Source organism: Ambystoma mexicanum, chromosome 4p, assembly GCF_040938575.1.
Source record: "Ambystoma mexicanum isolate Mex_15411 chromosome 4p, UKY_AmexF1_1, whole genome shotgun sequence".
NCBI classification, from domain to species: domain Eukaryota; kingdom Metazoa; phylum Chordata; class Amphibia; order Caudata; family Ambystomatidae; genus Ambystoma; species Ambystoma mexicanum.
Window position 1 is genome coordinate 360,096,008 of NC_090927.1, and position 17,340 is coordinate 360,113,347.

The 17,340-nt window shown below is 46.5% G+C and overlaps 1 protein-coding gene across 2 annotated transcripts in view; it reads left to right on the forward strand.

The window, feature by feature from the left end:
- The window catches only part of WDR35 (WD repeat domain 35), a 1,418,193-nt gene extending 1,401,994 nt beyond the window's left edge, over positions 1-16,199 (forward strand). For both annotated transcript variants that reach the window (XM_069605912.1, XM_069605913.1), the window contains one exon: positions 14,879-16,199. In XM_069605912.1, the coding sequence (XP_069462013.1) occupies positions 14,879-15,029 (151 nt within the window). In that variant the 3' untranslated portion in view covers positions 15,030-16,199. The remainder of the gene's footprint in view (positions 1-14,878) is intronic.
- Positions 16,200-17,340: the final 1,141 nt, after the last annotated feature.

Sequence of the window (17,340 nt, forward strand, 5' to 3'; positions counted from 1 at the left end):
ATTGGGCCTGAGTCTTAGGAATTTGTTCTGAATTCTCCAATCAGGAAACTTAGATATTTACTCAAAAAGCCTAGTTTCCTATCTGCAGGGGATTAGGGTTGAACCCTGACCGTATTCCTTCTATTGTTCAGATCCAGTCCATTTCGTCCCATCACCTTTTTGCTTTCACTGGATTCTCTGAGAGAGTTGTTCTTTCTATATCAGCAGTTAAAAGAAGTTTTCCCACCTGAAGACTCAAATTCGAAAGAATTTTCGATTTTTTTCATTTCCATGTGCGCTTCTATATCTGCATATAGAGAGTTGTCCTGTGCATTGATTATCCGTTGGAACAATATTAATTTCCAACCTGCCTGAGCTTCCAAGGATCTTAAACCTAATTCATATCTGATGTTACCTATCAACAGGCTCATTGGTAAGCCCAGCGCTTGTTTCCACAGGAGACCTTTCCATGTTTGCCATGTGGTGTTACAAAGCAGAGGTTTTGCCTCCAATCCATATAGCAGAACTGAGACTACCTTTGCTTGATAGAATCTCAGTACCGGAATGATTGAGAATCTGCCATACTTCCACAATATCATCTTCATTTGTGCAGCTAAAGATTTTATTTTCAATGTAAAGTCCTGCTCTACTTTACCCACTGCTGGCAGAGCATAGATTTTATAACCAAGGTAAGTCAACTCTTCCACCCTTGTTATCTTCTCACCGCCCATTGACCATTGTTGGAATGCAATTTTTTTGTTGTTCTGCCTGAAAACCAAAATGTTTTCATTTTGTAGGATTTAACGCTAAACCATTTTCAGTTGCATAGCAATGCAGGCCATTCAAAAGACCGATGGCTGTTCTGTCCAAAACCACAACATCGTCTGCGTAGGCAAGCCAGTGGAGCTTTGTCCCATTCAACACTGGGCTTGCCAACGCAGACGGAGCTAGATAATCACCCATATCGGTTGTATATAAATTGAAAAACAATGGTGCCCCTAGACATCCTTGGCGGACTCCCCAGTTTACTCAAACTTGTTCGGACAGATGGCCTTCCTCATCCAGCCGCGCTCTAATGCAGTTCTCTTTGTGCAACTCTAGAAGCATCCCCAGAATTCCCTCAGGGATCCCCTTTGCCCTCAACTTCTTCCAGAGCCTTACCCTGTCCACCTGATCGAAGGCCTTGGAGAAGTCCACCCAGGCCCCGAACAGTTACTGACCTCCTCTTTTACTTGTATTTCCGCTTAACAAATTTAGCATCAAGCCGTTTACTGCAGTAGACAGCCCCTTCCTGAATCCCGTTTGACGTTTAGATAGAAACTTCACTTTTCTTTCCCACTTCTCCACCTCTCCCAGCAGTAATCTCATGAACATTTTGCTGTCTATGTCCAGGAGGGCGATAGGGTGGTAGTTTACCGCCTCCTTCCTATCTCCCCCCTTGAACAATGGAATTATAGTGGCCGATCTCCAGGATGATGGTAAATTTTTTTGCCAAAATGTCCTTGAAGAGTCAGTTTAGCAGTTTCGCCCAAAGGGCTGGCCTACTCTTTAAAAGCTGATAGGTCAGACCATTCGGGCACGCTGCTTTTGAGGTGGAGCTCTTCATAACTAGATTTTCAATATCTGACTCTTCAAAGGTTAAATTGCAGGCTACATGTTTAGTATAATCAAATTATACTAATCAAAAGTAGTTTTCTCTGCCTTTCCAAAGACTGACCCTAGATGACTGATCCAATCTCTTTCTGATACCAAATTGCAGTGCTGAATTCCCGATTCCCCTTTCAATTGATGAAGTACTGTCCAGCGTTCCCCATCCTGTTGCAACCTTTCACTTTTCCTGGAAACCGACCTTGCTTTATAGTTGTTAATCAGGCTTCTCTCCTCTTCTTTCAGTGCATCTCTAATTTTTTTAACTAGTCTTATGTTCCTATTTAATTCCTTTTTCCTTAACATAGTTTCCTCGTCAAATAAATGATGGTGAGTTTGTTTACTTCCACTTCCCTTCAGACTTGGCGGCTCAGCAGAAAGGTGTATATTTTCCAGATCGTAACGGACCAAGCAGGAGCTCTTAACAAAGCCTCCTCACAACATGGCTGCTGGCCACGCCCCCTCGCAATGTGATACAACATTGTCTATCATGTCCTAGTCCTGTGGTTTGTAGGCTTTCATTTGTGCAGTGAAAGCGGAAGGTCCTGCATGTACAGGAACTTGAAAGGGCATGCATTTTTCTGTTGTGACTATGCACAACCCAAACACCCTCACATTTCTGTTCTGTAGTGCTGCACAATGGAATTTCGTGATGGTAGTGGTACTCGCCCACTATCCACATTGGTTGGCCTCTGTGCCTCTCCATGAATGCAGGCAGTGTACTGTTGCGCATGACCATAGCATCGTGGGTGGAACCAGGGAAGTGAGATCAGCAGTGTGTGATGTAGAGGTCAGGATCGCAGGTGACCTGGACGTTGAGGGAGTGAAATTATTCCTGTTGCGCTCTACCTGTTCATGTGCCTGGGGGCCACCAATGCCACATGGGTGCAGTCCAGGGCACCAATGACATTTGGCATGTGGGCAACTGCATAAAACTGTGCGTTCATGGCATTCACTGAGCCGGGATTGTGGGCAGGGAGATGTACTGGGACACGTGGCGCAGGAGGACTCCCAGCACCTGTACAAGCACCCTCAGAAAATGTGGGCTGTGCAATGCCGTGCAGTATGGCCACAGAGTGCTGAAAGGTGCCAGATCCCAGGAACTGCAAAACAGACACTAGCTTCAGCAGCAGGGGCACAGCTGTCCTGATGTTATCAGGCTCTCTGGGTCTTCTTGGATTAAGGTGAGCAGCTCACCTATGGCTTCCCTGTTCAGCCTTACAGGATGACCATCTGGTTGTCAGTGAGGGTCCATTTTGAGGGCCTGACCCTGGGTTTAGGCGCTCATGTTATATGGCGTCTCCTCCTCTCTCCACCCTATGTAGGTCAATGCGCAGCGTGAGCAGCTGCATGTCCGAGGTCGCAATGGCTAGTGGCAGCATGGTGTTTGAAAGTGTGTTTGGGGAAGGCGTGTGCCTTATGTAGTTCTCTTGAGTGGATTGGGTGCACCTGTGGCTTCATTTGTAACTGTGTTGTGTTTATGGCGGTATTACTGCCCAATTTCGTTATTACCACCATAGCTCAACTTGTGATACAACAGTAATACAGCTTTTGTGCTATCAGCGGTAATACTGTCGACGGTAATACCAATGACGTTATTTCCACTGACTGTGATACAGTCAGCGTAATTACTGTCAAGGGTATTAACGACTCAAAATTTGGCAGAATGGTATTTGTGGCAGTAATTCTGTTACTGCCACTTTTACCGTACACTGCCCAACTCGTCCACTGTCACCCACTGCCCCACTGTCTGTGTTTCTTAGCCTCAGTTATAAAGCCCTCACAATTCTCCCATTGGCTGAGGAAAACGTTCAGTTGATTTCCAAGTGGAGGAGCTGGTTTTTGGGCCTCATCATGAGTAGGGCATTAATCGGGCATTAGATCAGTCGGGTGGAATTAGCGCTACTGCCGGGATCCGTGGTGCAAATACCACCGCGATCCGTGGTGCAAATACCACCACATCAGTGTGTGGGCACGCGCACATGGCCCCGACGGTAACACTAATTGCGCCCAATGATAATCGCCCCGGCAATTGGCCTACCGGACGAATAAACAGCGAAAATAGCGCTACCGCCGACATCGCCATAAGCGCGTGGTATTAGCGCATGCTAACAGCACCGACAGGAAACGCGTCACCGCTGGAAAGGGGAAAGAGTGCAGCAGCCATCTTGGAAATCACAATCCATTCAATATCCGAGCCCCTGGCAGCCATCCACACTTTCTGAACACAAAAAATGTCACAGGAGAGGGCAAGGGGCAAGGCAGCCCAAGATCGTCTACAGAAAACTTTGTTTACAGAGGCAGAATTGAGTGCACTGGTGTATGAGGTAGTAGCCCACCATGCAGAGCTGTATGGGGCAAGGCAAAAAAAGACCTCCTCGCAGCTGCACAACCAGATCTGGCTGGGTGTGAGCCAGAAGGTGTCAGCAGTCGGCCACGTCCCCCAGGATGGGGGAAGACTGTTGAAAAAGATGGAATGACCTGCGGGTCCGTGTCCGGGGAATGTTGGCGCATCATCGCATGGACAGTATAGCCGCAGGGGGAGGCTCACCACCACAGCTCGACATAATGACCTGGGAGGAAACGCTGCAGCACCGTGATCGACATGGAGGGGATAGAGGGAGTTGGAGTAGCCGAGGTTGGCACTGGCACCCAGGAGGAAGAAAAGTGAATCAACCCCTCCCCCTTCAAAATGTAATGACAACAGCCCACCACAGCATCCCCCCAGTGGAAAGAGCCATGAACCGGGCAATGTGACTGGGTGCATTGTGTGGGAGCCACCAAAGGCACCTACGGCAGCATCCATGTGCCAGTGCACCTAGGTCCCCCCTGTTAGGCAGAGCAGTGGGGAGGGCAGGCAAGGGGCACATCCAAGCACCATGCACCACACTGCCATGGCGGGGGCATAGCAGTACCTCATTGGTGGCTGGCAGTGACAAGTACCAGCCTCCCCCCCCAAAATCACCAGGTACAACAGTCCAGCTGGTCATGGGGATCCAGAGCATGCAAGAAATGCAACGGCTATGCCAGCAATGTACCCCTGCCATGCCACGAGAGCAAATTCACATACCCAAGTGACCCCCCCCACCAGCATGTGGTCCCATCTCTGCCAATCCACTACCAGATGCAAGCAGGCCAGGCCCGTGCATGAGTCCAACAGCCCTGTGCCACACCGCTCAACCTGTAATGACTGCCATGCATGCAAAAACATGTGACAGAATATGTCCTAATGCAATCTCCTATATCCCCTACAGGCATCACTTGAAGCATCAGGGGAAGAGGATGCAGCAGGGCCGTCAACACGTGGGCCCTCTCGCATCACCTCCCCGCAAAGGGGATGTCAGTCATCGCCCAGGCACATGATGCACCTCACCACTTCCTGCCGCAGCAGGGGCACACCCACTGCCCAAGGCCAGCTCACCAGGAGCACCTCAGTAACTAGCATCGAACCACCCTGCCTGACAGTGAGGACACAGCCCCAATAACCGGCACCCAGGAGGAGTGAGGAGTGAGTAGCCCCTGCAGTGATGGCGAGCATGTGGCTGTGGCACCAACAGCTATCACACACATCACCTGTGCGGCCCAGTTCAGGTGACAGAGCGCAGCCCAAGGCCACAGTGCTAGGCACACACCCGGAGACAGATACAGACACTAATTCCTATAAGTCCCCAGTCAGAAGTCCCACCAGGCAAAGTCCCAACACCCGACCTCAGCCGACTACTGTCTTGGGCACTGTAATGGAGTGCCTCAGTGCCATGGAGGCAAGTCAGCGCCACATGGAGGGCCTTGCAACTGGCTACAACGAGCATGTGCAGGCCATCAGTCGAGCCATCAGAGCGGCCACAAGGAGGATGGCCCACAATGCACATACCAGGGCTGTAGTGGAAGCATGCACAGCCTCCCTAAATGGGTTTGGCCAGAGGGTGCGAGAGCTTTGTGAGGGCTCTCTGCCTTTGCAGAGCAGATGAGGGAAAGTAATGCCGTCCACCGCCAGCAACTGCAGATGGCAGCCTCAATTCCCTCATCCTCCACCACCCACACGGTCGAATCCCAACAGGGAGCACCTTGGCAGAGATCCCAGCGCCAGCTACGCTCACGCTCCCCGGATGCTGGGGCTCAGGCAAAGAGGGGACAGACTTCATGACCGCCATGCGTACTGTTGGCCTGAGTGTGCTTCATATGGACACATTGTTATGTGGGGGGGATAGTGTGCAGGTGTGTTGGTGGTGGGCGAGGGGGGATACTGTGCTGAGGGGTTGTTGGATGAATGGGGAGGGGAGGTAGTTTTCTGAGGTATTGGTGGGTGGGAGGAGAGGGGATAATGTGCTGGGGTGTTGGTGGTGGGTGGGGGATGGGCATTGAAAAAGTCACATTAAAGCCTGTTGAACTAAAACAAAATGCAAGGACATTCATGATTGTGTGTTTGTGCTCTTTATTCAATATGTGCAGGTTGTGTACTGGGTCAGGTCACTGTGCTAAAATTGATTGTGGATCAGTACCTGTTGGGCCAGTCTCCCTCCCCTCACGTGTGTGTGTGTGTGTGTCTGTGTGTGTGTTTCTGTGTGTGTCCGCGTGTGTGTGTCTGTGTGTGTCCGCGTGTGTGTGTCCGCGCGCATCCGCGCGTGCGCCATGGCTCTGACCACATGGTCATCTTCTTCATCTTCCCCTGGGTGTTGCCTGTCAGCGTCGGAGGGTAGGGGCACATTCTTCCTGAGGCAAATGTGGAGCATTGCACATACGTATACAGTTTTCTCTACTTTGTCTGGTGCATACATCAAGGCTCCTCCTGTGCGATCTAGTCACCGGAATCATGCTTTAGTAGTCCGAAGGTGTGTTCTGTGCATATGCATGTCAGGCTTTGGGCATGGTTGTAGGCGTGGTCATGTGATGTTCATGGGTCACGCACAGGGGTCATCAGCTGGGATATCCGGAGTCACATGCATGGGGTGGAATAGCAACATCAGTCATTTGTGTCGTGAATGGGTCTGCACTCTCAATGTATTTGGCCATTGTCAGCAGTAGGCATTCTTGTGTGCATCAGGACCATGCAATGTGTATGTGTGATGGGTGTGCATGCTTTGTATGTCATGCATTGTCCTGTACATGCACACTGTGTTGTTGTTACGGCTGTTCTGTGGCGTGTGATGATTGACTGCGCATGGGAAGACGGCTGTGGCACAGGTGGACATGCTGTTGGGTGCTGCTTTGTGGATCTGCACTGCAGCACATTCAAGGTGCATTGCGGTTGATTTGGTCTGATGTGCCATTGTGTTGGTAGTGGTGTGTATCCATCACCATGTGTGTCCCGGGCTGGTAGACGTGTGCATGTACCCTTGGATGCCCCCTGTCGATGGTACAGGTGCTGCATGGGTGCTGCCTGTGCCCCCTCTTGACATGCAATGCTTCCTGTGGCTACCTCCCTTTTTTTACTTGTGCTTCAACAAACATTGGTGGCTGGGTTTGTACTCACCCACTATCCAGGTCTTTTGTCCTCTGTACCTGTGAGTAAAAAGGGGCTTGTTGGGGGCTCGGCAGGCCTGTTTGCGTGCTAAGGGATCCAGAAAACAACATTTCCCATGACGACATGGGAATTGGAATGTGTGCACATGCTTATGCCTTTGCGTGCTATTTAAACGCCTCCCCGGCCAGTGCTGCTTGTTGGAGATTGTTGGCGTTACAGGCACGGGCCGGATGAGAGCAGGTTGGGGAGCTGGCGGGCTCGGGCCCCCAGTGGTGAGGAGTGCAGAACACTGTGGACGGAGCCTGAGAAGCCATCGCTCTTCCTCTGTCCCTCACGGAGGCACGGACTACATTATGGTGATTGTGGCTTGACTGCTTAACGCTGGAGCTGGATTGCCGGGGGAGGTGTTGACTGCCCCCCAGTCCTCAGTTAAGTGCACGCGGGTTGTCAAGGAGGTGAAGGGAGGCAACAGGGAAAACAGTGTATTTGTCTAAAGTCATGTGCGTTACAACGCTATTTCCTCCACAAACTATAATTAGTGTAAGCTGCGGAGAGCGGAGGCACTGTGCATTTGTTTGTTGCTACATGCGTTATGACATAACGCTGTTATCTTCATGAACTCTAATTTGTGAACGCTGCAGAGAGTGGAGGTTCAGTTTCCGAACGTTTTTGGGTGTGAACTGAATTGTGAGGGACGCAATGTGGTGTTCGTGGCTGCTTGCTCTTGTCAACTCCTAAGGGGGCATGTGCTGTTGCATACAAGTTCATAAGTGCATCCTATGGAAACCATCACTGCAGGGCATTAGGGAAAGGGGTGTCCTGGAGACCAGATGGGGTGCTATCGATATATGTTATGTACAATGTGATTTCTTGCATGTTGTGTGCTACAGCTGTTTCAGGAGATTATCCTGATAACACCATGTGCTTATGTTAGTCGCTGGATTAGGAATGAACATAGTGAGATACAGGTTCTATGAATCATTATCCTAATTAAGAAGGCTGTTGTACTACGGGTAGGAGAAGGTTCAGGACGTACCTCACAAATTTAGAGAGTTAGTTACATCACTGTATTTCATGATGTGTATGATTTTTCCCTTAACTCCCTGTACCTATCCAACTCAAGAATCCTTGCCCTCTTCCCGGTTAACCTTAACACCCCCTACCTATCCACAACTTCTCCCTTACCCTCTCCCCATCATTGGCTGCCTTGAGATTATCTGTGGATACAGAAATCAGGAGCCCGTGCCATCCAAGTTGGGAGGGGTCAACTGCATTTGGCTTCCGTGGTCAGGAAGGAGTTGCAAGATACTCCAGGGGTGTGACAGTAGCTCTCCATGCTTCCCGGCAGTGTGCTATTGCCCAGGGTAATGGCTTGACACTGGGGATGGGTGCTCGCCTTGCTGGGGCTGCTCTCCTCCTCCTAATTCCGCCCCCATTGTACTCCCTGTGCCCTGGACTGGTTGTCGTGCATCAGAAGGGCCAGGCGCAGCCTGAGCAGCTGACTGTCCCAGCTTGCATCAAATAATGGCAGCATGGTGTTGCAATTAGTGTTTGGGGCCTGGGTGTGTCTTATGTAGCCCTCTGGTGTGCATTGTGTTCACCTGCTGGTTGATTCCTAGCACCACTTGGGTTAATTTACCTCTCCGGCTGCAGGCTGGATGTAATTTCCAGCTGTATTAGCACTAGTGTTCGGTGCCAATACTGCCGAGAATACACTTGTGATACGGCTGTGACTGCGCGTTGTTACTACTCGTGATCCGGTGGAGCGGTATTGGTGGCGCTAATACCATTACCGCCGGATTTTAGGCCTACCACCCAACTCGTGATGAGGCTGTGTTTGTCTGCTGCTGTGCTCCTATGTTGCCTCCTGACTATCTCCCTGCACAGAAATTCATTTTGTGGGTTACTGGTTGTTAAAAGGCCTCCCCAATTGACAGGAAAACCTGTAATAAGTTCCCACATCTCAAAATCGTTCGCAAACGCTCTGCTGAGTTGGGGGGAGTTGGCATAAGTTAGGTTTTTCCCTTCGAGCATCAGCACCCATTGACTAAGGTGTCTCTCTGGATGTTCTATTGTTTCCCCATAGCGTATCTTTCCCTGAATCCCTGCATGTCACTCCCGAATCTGCTCCAGATTTTGAATCTAAACCTGATGCCTCTTGGGAGATGCAGTCCCAAATGCCCTGTTTCTTTGGGACCTGGTCGTTTCTTACTAGTTGCTCTATTGGGGGATTTGGGATTAGATAAGCCCCGTCCTGTCAGTCCTACTCTCAGGGGCATCGGGGACTGGATGCAGTGTTGGTACTGTGACTTGGTCACACTTTTTTAAATACTTGAATTCAAGCCCTTCATAGAGGGTGCTGCAGTGATAAGCGTAGATAGTGTGCCTCCCTACTTGAAATGTTTATGTAGTGCCCGGTTTATGAGTTGGAGGTAATGCAACATTCCCCATAGCTTTCCCCAATGGTTCTAATCTTACCATTTAAAAAGAAATTTGACAAGAATGTGCGCTCACCCTTTTGCTGTTAATGCAATCCTGCTCCCCATAAACCAGAGAAAAGTCTGGATTATAATGTACAGGGGTCACAGGACCTGGGAATTATAATAAACCCAGCCCATTTGAAATGCCATCCCCATTCACAGCTAATTTCTTCAGTGAAGGAAGCTTATGCATTTCTTTAGGTCTGTCTTTTTTAGGTAACGAGATCATGTATATTAAGGGCCTTTCCTCTACCTAATCTCAGATTGAGTTCCAAGTGTCTAGGGACTGGTAGACCAGCTGGTTGTTCAAAACCTGCAGCTGTGCGGCTTCATAGTGTTTTGTAACTCCAGCGCACCCCTCCCTTTACCTCTGCCTTTATGTACTGAGACCTTACAAACAGAAGGCATCAGATCAGTCTTATTGAGGATGCTATTTAACGGGTTTCCGGTACTGGAATCGGTAAAGACTGGAACATATATACATTTTTAATGGAGGCAAACACTCCAAAACAAAAAATGGCTGGACTATTCCTGAACCAGAGATTGTCCCTAATTGAGGCAAACAGCTCTGGATGATTTTCTCAGTAGAGATTGTGATTATTTGGCCCATTGAAATGGAGCGCCGGATTTTAAGTGAGCTTGTAACATAGGGTACAGATTAAAGTTAAGGGTCTTTCTTTTGCCCCTGTTGATTATACAAGCCGCGGTGACCTGAAAGGAATCCAACAATATGAACAGAGATAGGACAGGTACATTGGGATTGGGTAAGGCTATTGTTATCTGCAAACGATGCAACATTATGTAAAGAACCAGCGTGTTGGATGCCCTGGATAGAATCACAGATCCTAATCTTAAAGGATAGGGGTTCCGCTTCCAACACAATAGTTGGGACAATGAATGCCCCTGTCCAGTTCCCTTCTAAGAGAAATCTTTCCAGAGAGGAAACCATTCAGTAATACTTTTCTGACAGAGAGGCATGGAGGCATATAACGTGAGCAACCCCCCATTTCGCCTAAATGTGTCAATCGTTGCCCTCAGAAAAGGCGAAGTGATAGGGTTAAAATCGTTTTCCGCTTCGAGGTCTAAGAGTGCTTCAGAAGTGCATGTCTTGTGGCCAGACTCATCTTGAACTATAATCTTTTGAATATTGTTGGAGGCCTGTCTACCTCTCGCAAACCATGATTGCTCAATTCCTCAATACCTATGAATCCTGGAAGAACAGAGCCCAGTCTCTTAACTAGAATTATAACTAAAATGATGGCATACAATTTGACATCCGCATTAAGCAACACTATCAGGCGATAACAAATGCAAATTCAGTGGTCCAGTCCCACCTTGGGGATCACTGAAGTCTTAGCCTCACACATATAATTAAACAGGTCATGTAAAGGGTCTAAAAGTTATCTGGTCAATGATTTGTAAAAGGAGGCTGAATAACCATCCTGACGTGGGGACTTATTCATTTTTTAGTAAACTTAATGCAAAGTAAACTTTTTTCCTTTGTGATCCTATTAATGAATGCTAGCTTCTCATTTTCTAAACTAATTGGTTAGCAGCAGCCTTTCACAAATTTGGTCATCTCATCAATTCTAACACCTTTTGCAGAGTACAATTTAGCATAATAATTGCAGAATTCTGCCACTTTTTCCTTTTTGATCCGTGCTATAGTTTCCATTCCTACATTTAATCACAAAAAAGTGATTTGTATTATGTATTGCCTTCAATTTATAAACTACAATTGCCTCTGCTTTATTACGCGCTATTTTAGGTATCACAAATTCTGCTTTATTGGCTCAAAGACGATTCATTTAAATAGTTTGCAGTCTGTGGAAGGGTTTATGGGAGCTTTATTCGCTGTACTTCTATTCAAGGGCTTGAAGCTCTTTTGTAAGGACTTCCGATTTTCATGCCTCAATTTATTCTGATTTCTCCATTAAAAGGCACACATTTTAGCTTAAAGGCGGTGCCATTAAATAGCGTTCTTATCCCACAGACTTCAATTCTCTACAAAGAAGCAGGATATGTCATTGCCAATCTCTTTGTACAATACGGTGTCCGTCTAGAAAGCATTTTTTGTTTGCTAAATTCTTGGACTGCAAGTGTAATATTTAGCTGACATGAGGGGCAGGAGCATTGTCTGGTAGGTCTGTGGTAGCTATATAATATCTATAGATGTGTACATTAGAAGGTTTAGTGTCAAGAAATGTATAATTGATTTTAGAATAAATTTGATGGGAATGAGAAAAGAAGCAAGAACCATTTCCCTCTGATGTAAATTCCTCTGTGCCCCTCAATCCTCCTTCAAGAAGATACTGCATCCTCTTGGCAGAAGCTTGATCCTGGCCTCTTAGAACATTGACAGCTGGCATCCATAGTTAGGCGGAAGTTGTCTCCTGAAGAATTGCACAGGTAAAATAATCTGACCTCTTTGGCTTCCGACTTGCATGACGCCAGCAGGTTGGACACCTCACCCAAGCTTGATTTTATCTAAACTTCTGCTTGTGGAAAGATCAACATGGCCTTTCAGAGGACTACAGCCAAAGCCGTGGAGACACTGGGTCTGTCTGCCCCGTCAGAATGTCTCGCCCAGTAGGAACTCTCATACATCCTTCACCAGGCTCCTATTCAGGTCAACACCTCCATTTATCCAATTTGACTTCCTGCCTATCTTCGACCCCATCACTTGAGTTCTGCCTTTCACTCTCATCCTCTTACAATTAGAAAACGGCTTAATTCTCCCCAGATGTTAGCTGGTCTCTGTGGTGCACTCAGTCAACTGAAGTCTTTGTCTCTGTCATTGCAGTACATTAGGCCTTCCACCAGCTGCTAGTACCTAGCCACTGCCCTTCTCATCCATTTATCTACCATTTAGTGAGTGCTATGAACAAATAACAGAACCTGATCTGAAGGGGCTGGATTCCAGTCACTCCTCCAATTAACATGTTCCCTACAGTCACCACAATGGGGGAACCTATTTCACCTATGTCCTAAAATCCAAATGTGAGCAGACATGGACTTTCCCACAACAAGTGTATAAATGGGGCATCCTCTGCATTCCCTTTGATGCACTTGGGGGTCATAATCCTGATCATTTTGGGGATTTTGTATGGGGTTATGTAGGACCTCAAGAATACTTAGTAGCATACCATACAGGAGCATGCATTCAGCACCGCCCTGAAGGTGAATGCACATGCCACCTCCCATTCTTGATCTGTTAGCTCTCACCACTTTATGACCTCCCACTGCTGCCTAACTTGTTCTGTCTGGTTTTTCCTGGCTTCATCTAATAGGCTCATGAAAATGTTAGTCACCATCTTTCTCACCCCTCTCATCTGCAAGTGTGTAATGCAATATGATGGATTTCTTCTGTTCATCTGGGTACCCCTCCTAAGTAAGTCTCATTACATCCCTAACATTCATCTTGTAGTACATATGCCATAGTCCTGGGCTTGTCCATTATCTACCTTGCCCCCTAACCCCACCCTTATGTGTCTTTAGCCATTCCCACAGTGGAAATTGCCTAAAATATGGGTTACCTAGCTCAACTTGGGGGCTTTCTTCCATACTTTTCTTGAGGCCTCTTACAGAGTCTCATACTTCCCACTGTTATCGCAAGCCCTCAGCCATGACCATACATTTGAACTATGGATTCACTTTCTCTTTCCATCTAAACAAATGTCATCGACTCGCCCTCTCTCCCTCACTGAGCTAACTATTGTAATTGGGCTGTCAATAGATATTTATAAAGGTCTGGGGCTTGCATACTGCCTCATATTTGCCACATATTGTCACTAACATTATTCTGGACCCTCTCCCAGCCCAGACCAACTTATTCAGCAATTCTCTGCAGTGTGGAAAAACCTCATGGAGGCTATATTTATGAATCTATGCAAAAAAATCAGCATAATCACCATCTTTGTTATTGCTATTCTGGCTGTCGTCCCTATTGGGAGTGTGAACCACTTCCATACCCGCTCCTGAAAATGCTCTGTACATTTCTGTGTATTTCTGCTTGTGATTTCCCTGCGACTCTGGTACATTTGTATCCCTAAATATTGTATGTATCGTATGGCTACTTTCAACAGAACCCATCTATCACCCTCCTCAGATACATTATCTCGGGTTTCTCCAAGCTTATAAGAAGGGCAAGAGATCTCTCGAGGCTGGTCTATAGTATGGTTGCTTCAGCGCTTTAGGTATAGAAAAATGTCCTCTGCTACACTCTGCTCTAATAACCTTACCCTCAAGCTCCCTTCTAGCCACCATCGCCAACAACTCCATGGTGACAGTAAAAAGGAGGAGGGAGAGTGGAGAACCCTGCCTCATTTCCCTCTGGAGTCGGAACGGGCTGATGTCTCTGGATTTGTCCTGGCCACCCCCCATTGTCAATGTAAAGTAATTCTATTAAACCCTTTATGCATTGCTCAAACTCCAGCCTTCGTAAGAGGGCTTTGAGGTAGGCTTAGGACACTGGGTCAAAGGCCTTATTGGCTTCCGTGGTCACCACTGCCTCCTGTCGGAGTCTGTGGACGCCACCATAACCACTGTCAGTCTCCTTATGTTCCAGGCCATGGCGCGGTATGAATCCTGTCTGATCAGGGTACACTAAGCATTCTGCATACAGCTGTATTCTGTTTGGCAATACCTTGTCTAAAATGCTTTTATCTGTATTTATCAGGGAGGAGGGCCTATAGGATCCACATCTCCATGGGGCCCTATTTGTAATGTTCATTGTGATGGATACCACAGATTCCTCATTGACCCTCTCACATCACAGCTTCTCAAAATGTGTTTTTATTCTTTTTGATGTGACGTTTCTGCCCTTCCTCATCGTCTGACCGGGAGTAAAGGGGTAGAACTGGGGGCCGAGAGTGCACACAGCTTCAAGGGTGTCCCTTCCATCACCAGAGCTGCCACTGACACTGTGACGGAGTTGGCACAGAGCCGCATAATGCCACCTAGTGGCTGTGTGAAAAATGCCTGGACCAGCCCCTTCTTGTTTAAGTGACATTTCAAAACATGAGGAGTCTGTGCCGAGTCAGTGAAGAATTCACTTTCCATCAGCCAGAACTTTACCAAAGCTAAGTAGTAACGTGTTCTTTTTTGCGTCCGAAATGTCAATTTTAGTCCCGTTACTTTCTGGTTCTCATCTCTTTGGAGCGTCTGTATGCTTTGTTGCTTTTTTTTTAAAAAAAAAACATTCATATCCCATTATTTGTATATGCTGATTAATAGCATCAAATATAATGTAACTGTAGTTTTAAACTGTGTATTATTATTTATGTATTTTTCTAATGTTTTTCTCTAACAGAGGAGAAGGGAAGCTTCCAACTTGCATTGCGTCAGGACGGCCTATCACAGAATATCAGTTCTGGATGTGCGGTGTGTGCAAGCATTGTGTTCAAGATCAAGAAATTAGCAACTACAACTTCTGTCCACTTTGCCACACCTCAGTGGGATAGAACTGAATTGACACCTTCTGGGTCGTGAACACATTTCCACTACTGTACGATATTATGGGAATACATTGAACTGTAATATTTTTAATAATTCACTATGTATGTATATATGGTACAATATTTTTATATGGAATGTTTTGTACTATGTGTATTTTACCACTGTCATAAATATATTGTGGTTCCGTTTATATTTTGAGTGTGTACGTCTACTTATGTGAGCATGAAATACACTATTATTTTCATAGCAGCGACACTGCTATCTTCTGCAGACTTTGATTTGCCATCTCAAACTTCATGTATAGAATGTAGACATTACCATATTACACCATTTAATGGGAGAACAGTCATTTATTACGCTTATTAAGAGTAGTCTATTTTAATTCTACAAGTATGTTCAGCAAGTAAGAATTAATTCGCAAACTTCATATATTGGCAATCCTTGGCATAAAGAAGCGCCAATGAAATCCTTCATATCTTATGGTCAAAGGACATTAATTGATGATAGCTGTTAGATAAGGCGATTTTTGCTTGGCTCATGTTTTTTTTCCTAAAGGTTCAAGCCCAGTAAATGCTATTTAATATATATTTCAAGATATTCTGCATGTAGTTAAGGTAGTGTGCATGCCATTTTTGTTCACACTTCTCGAAGAGATGAGCAGTGAATTGACCAGCTGGAAAAGATGCAGACAACTAAAAACAACCTGGAATAACTTCCACAAAGGTTGTTCCCATTAACACACTTAGTGCCAATAGAATGTACATATATATATATACATCCTACCTTTCTGTGCGGGAGGGAGCGTTTGGTGGAGTGGATTGTATGACCCCATCTGAAATGTTCACATTCCTGCCATCGGCTGAACAATGTGATGAGCAAGATACGAGGCACAGAATGCGCCCTGTTAAGCAGACGCATCTATCTAATGGTTTGTCCCTGTCAGTGGAATTGTACTCCCGTGTTATTCTATTTTTTATCTTGGAACCCTTTTGCTCTGAATAGTTTTGACAGATTGGCTCTTCCTATAATCCACACCTAAGCTACCATGTTTCTAATTATAGTCATGGCTCCTCAGATACGGGGTGGCATTTCTATTCCTTTTGATTATTTATTGCTGGTAAAATGCTGACTTTTTTGTAACTGGTAGTAAATAAATACACTTGTACAAAATTGAATGATGTTGCATTATTTTATAAGCGTGTATACGTCTGTTTTTAAAAATGCTTGGCCGCTTTCATAAAACATTTAAACCGTTTTATAACAGAAATACTGACTTATTTGCTGTAGTTGGCATATGACTATAATCTTCAGTCGCTGTACTGTCTGTTTAAAGAACAGTTTGTGACTGAGGCACATGCATGTAAATGAGCGTGTGGGAACTTTTGAATAGTCCACTTTGTAAATGAAGTCAGTGTGAGGTCCTGAATACAAGAAAGATACTCGACCTTTGTATGCTCTAGTAAATGAGGAAACAGTTACTATTATACATCGGACTCATTCCTGCTTGTACGGTGTGCTTCTTCCTCCACTTTAGTGCCCATCAGCATAGGCAGCATTGGAGGTGCTGCATGAAGCAGAGAATATGCTGTACCAGCGTTCTGCCGAAACTCATGGCAGCAGACGGATTTGAGCAGGTTTTTGCATTTAGGAGAGTGCTGAGCGCAGTTGAGAAGGGAACGAGCCAGAAGTGCAAATATTTCCAACCCAGGCTTGCTTCATGTGTGGTGCTCGGCACCACTGCAGGCACAGAGCCCACTGGGAACTCCCAAGGACATGCCTCGGAAAGACATGGAACAATATGGGCTTGGACTTTGAAGGGACTCAAACTGTCAGAATTGTGGAGTTTCGGGAAGGTAGCACCGGTAAAACGTGGGGTTTCCTTTGTGCTCCCCTTTCCTTCCCAGACAACCTCTTTTACTGGGATTTCGTAGAAGATACTGGGGTGACTGTGTACTAGAAGGGTGGTCCATCTCAGACCTAACACCTCTCTGGTAACCCCTGGGGTTTCGGTGGGGTAGTCTCATACAAGACCAGTGCTGGGGATGTTAACGTTGATGGTATTTGAGGCTTCTTTGTTTACCCCCTTTTCCCAATATTCCATCTTTTCATTTCTTTGTTCTTCTCTGTACTGGACATCAACCCAAATTATGTGTGATAATACCCAGTTATCACGCTCCCCTAGACCATCGTACTAAGCCAGCGAGTCAGCTGTTGTATGATTTCTGGGGGGCACCGGTAGGAGAGGATGAAATATTGACTGCCTAACCCCTGTGGTTTCTCTTTCCTCCGGATTGGCTTCTGCCCATTAGGGACTTC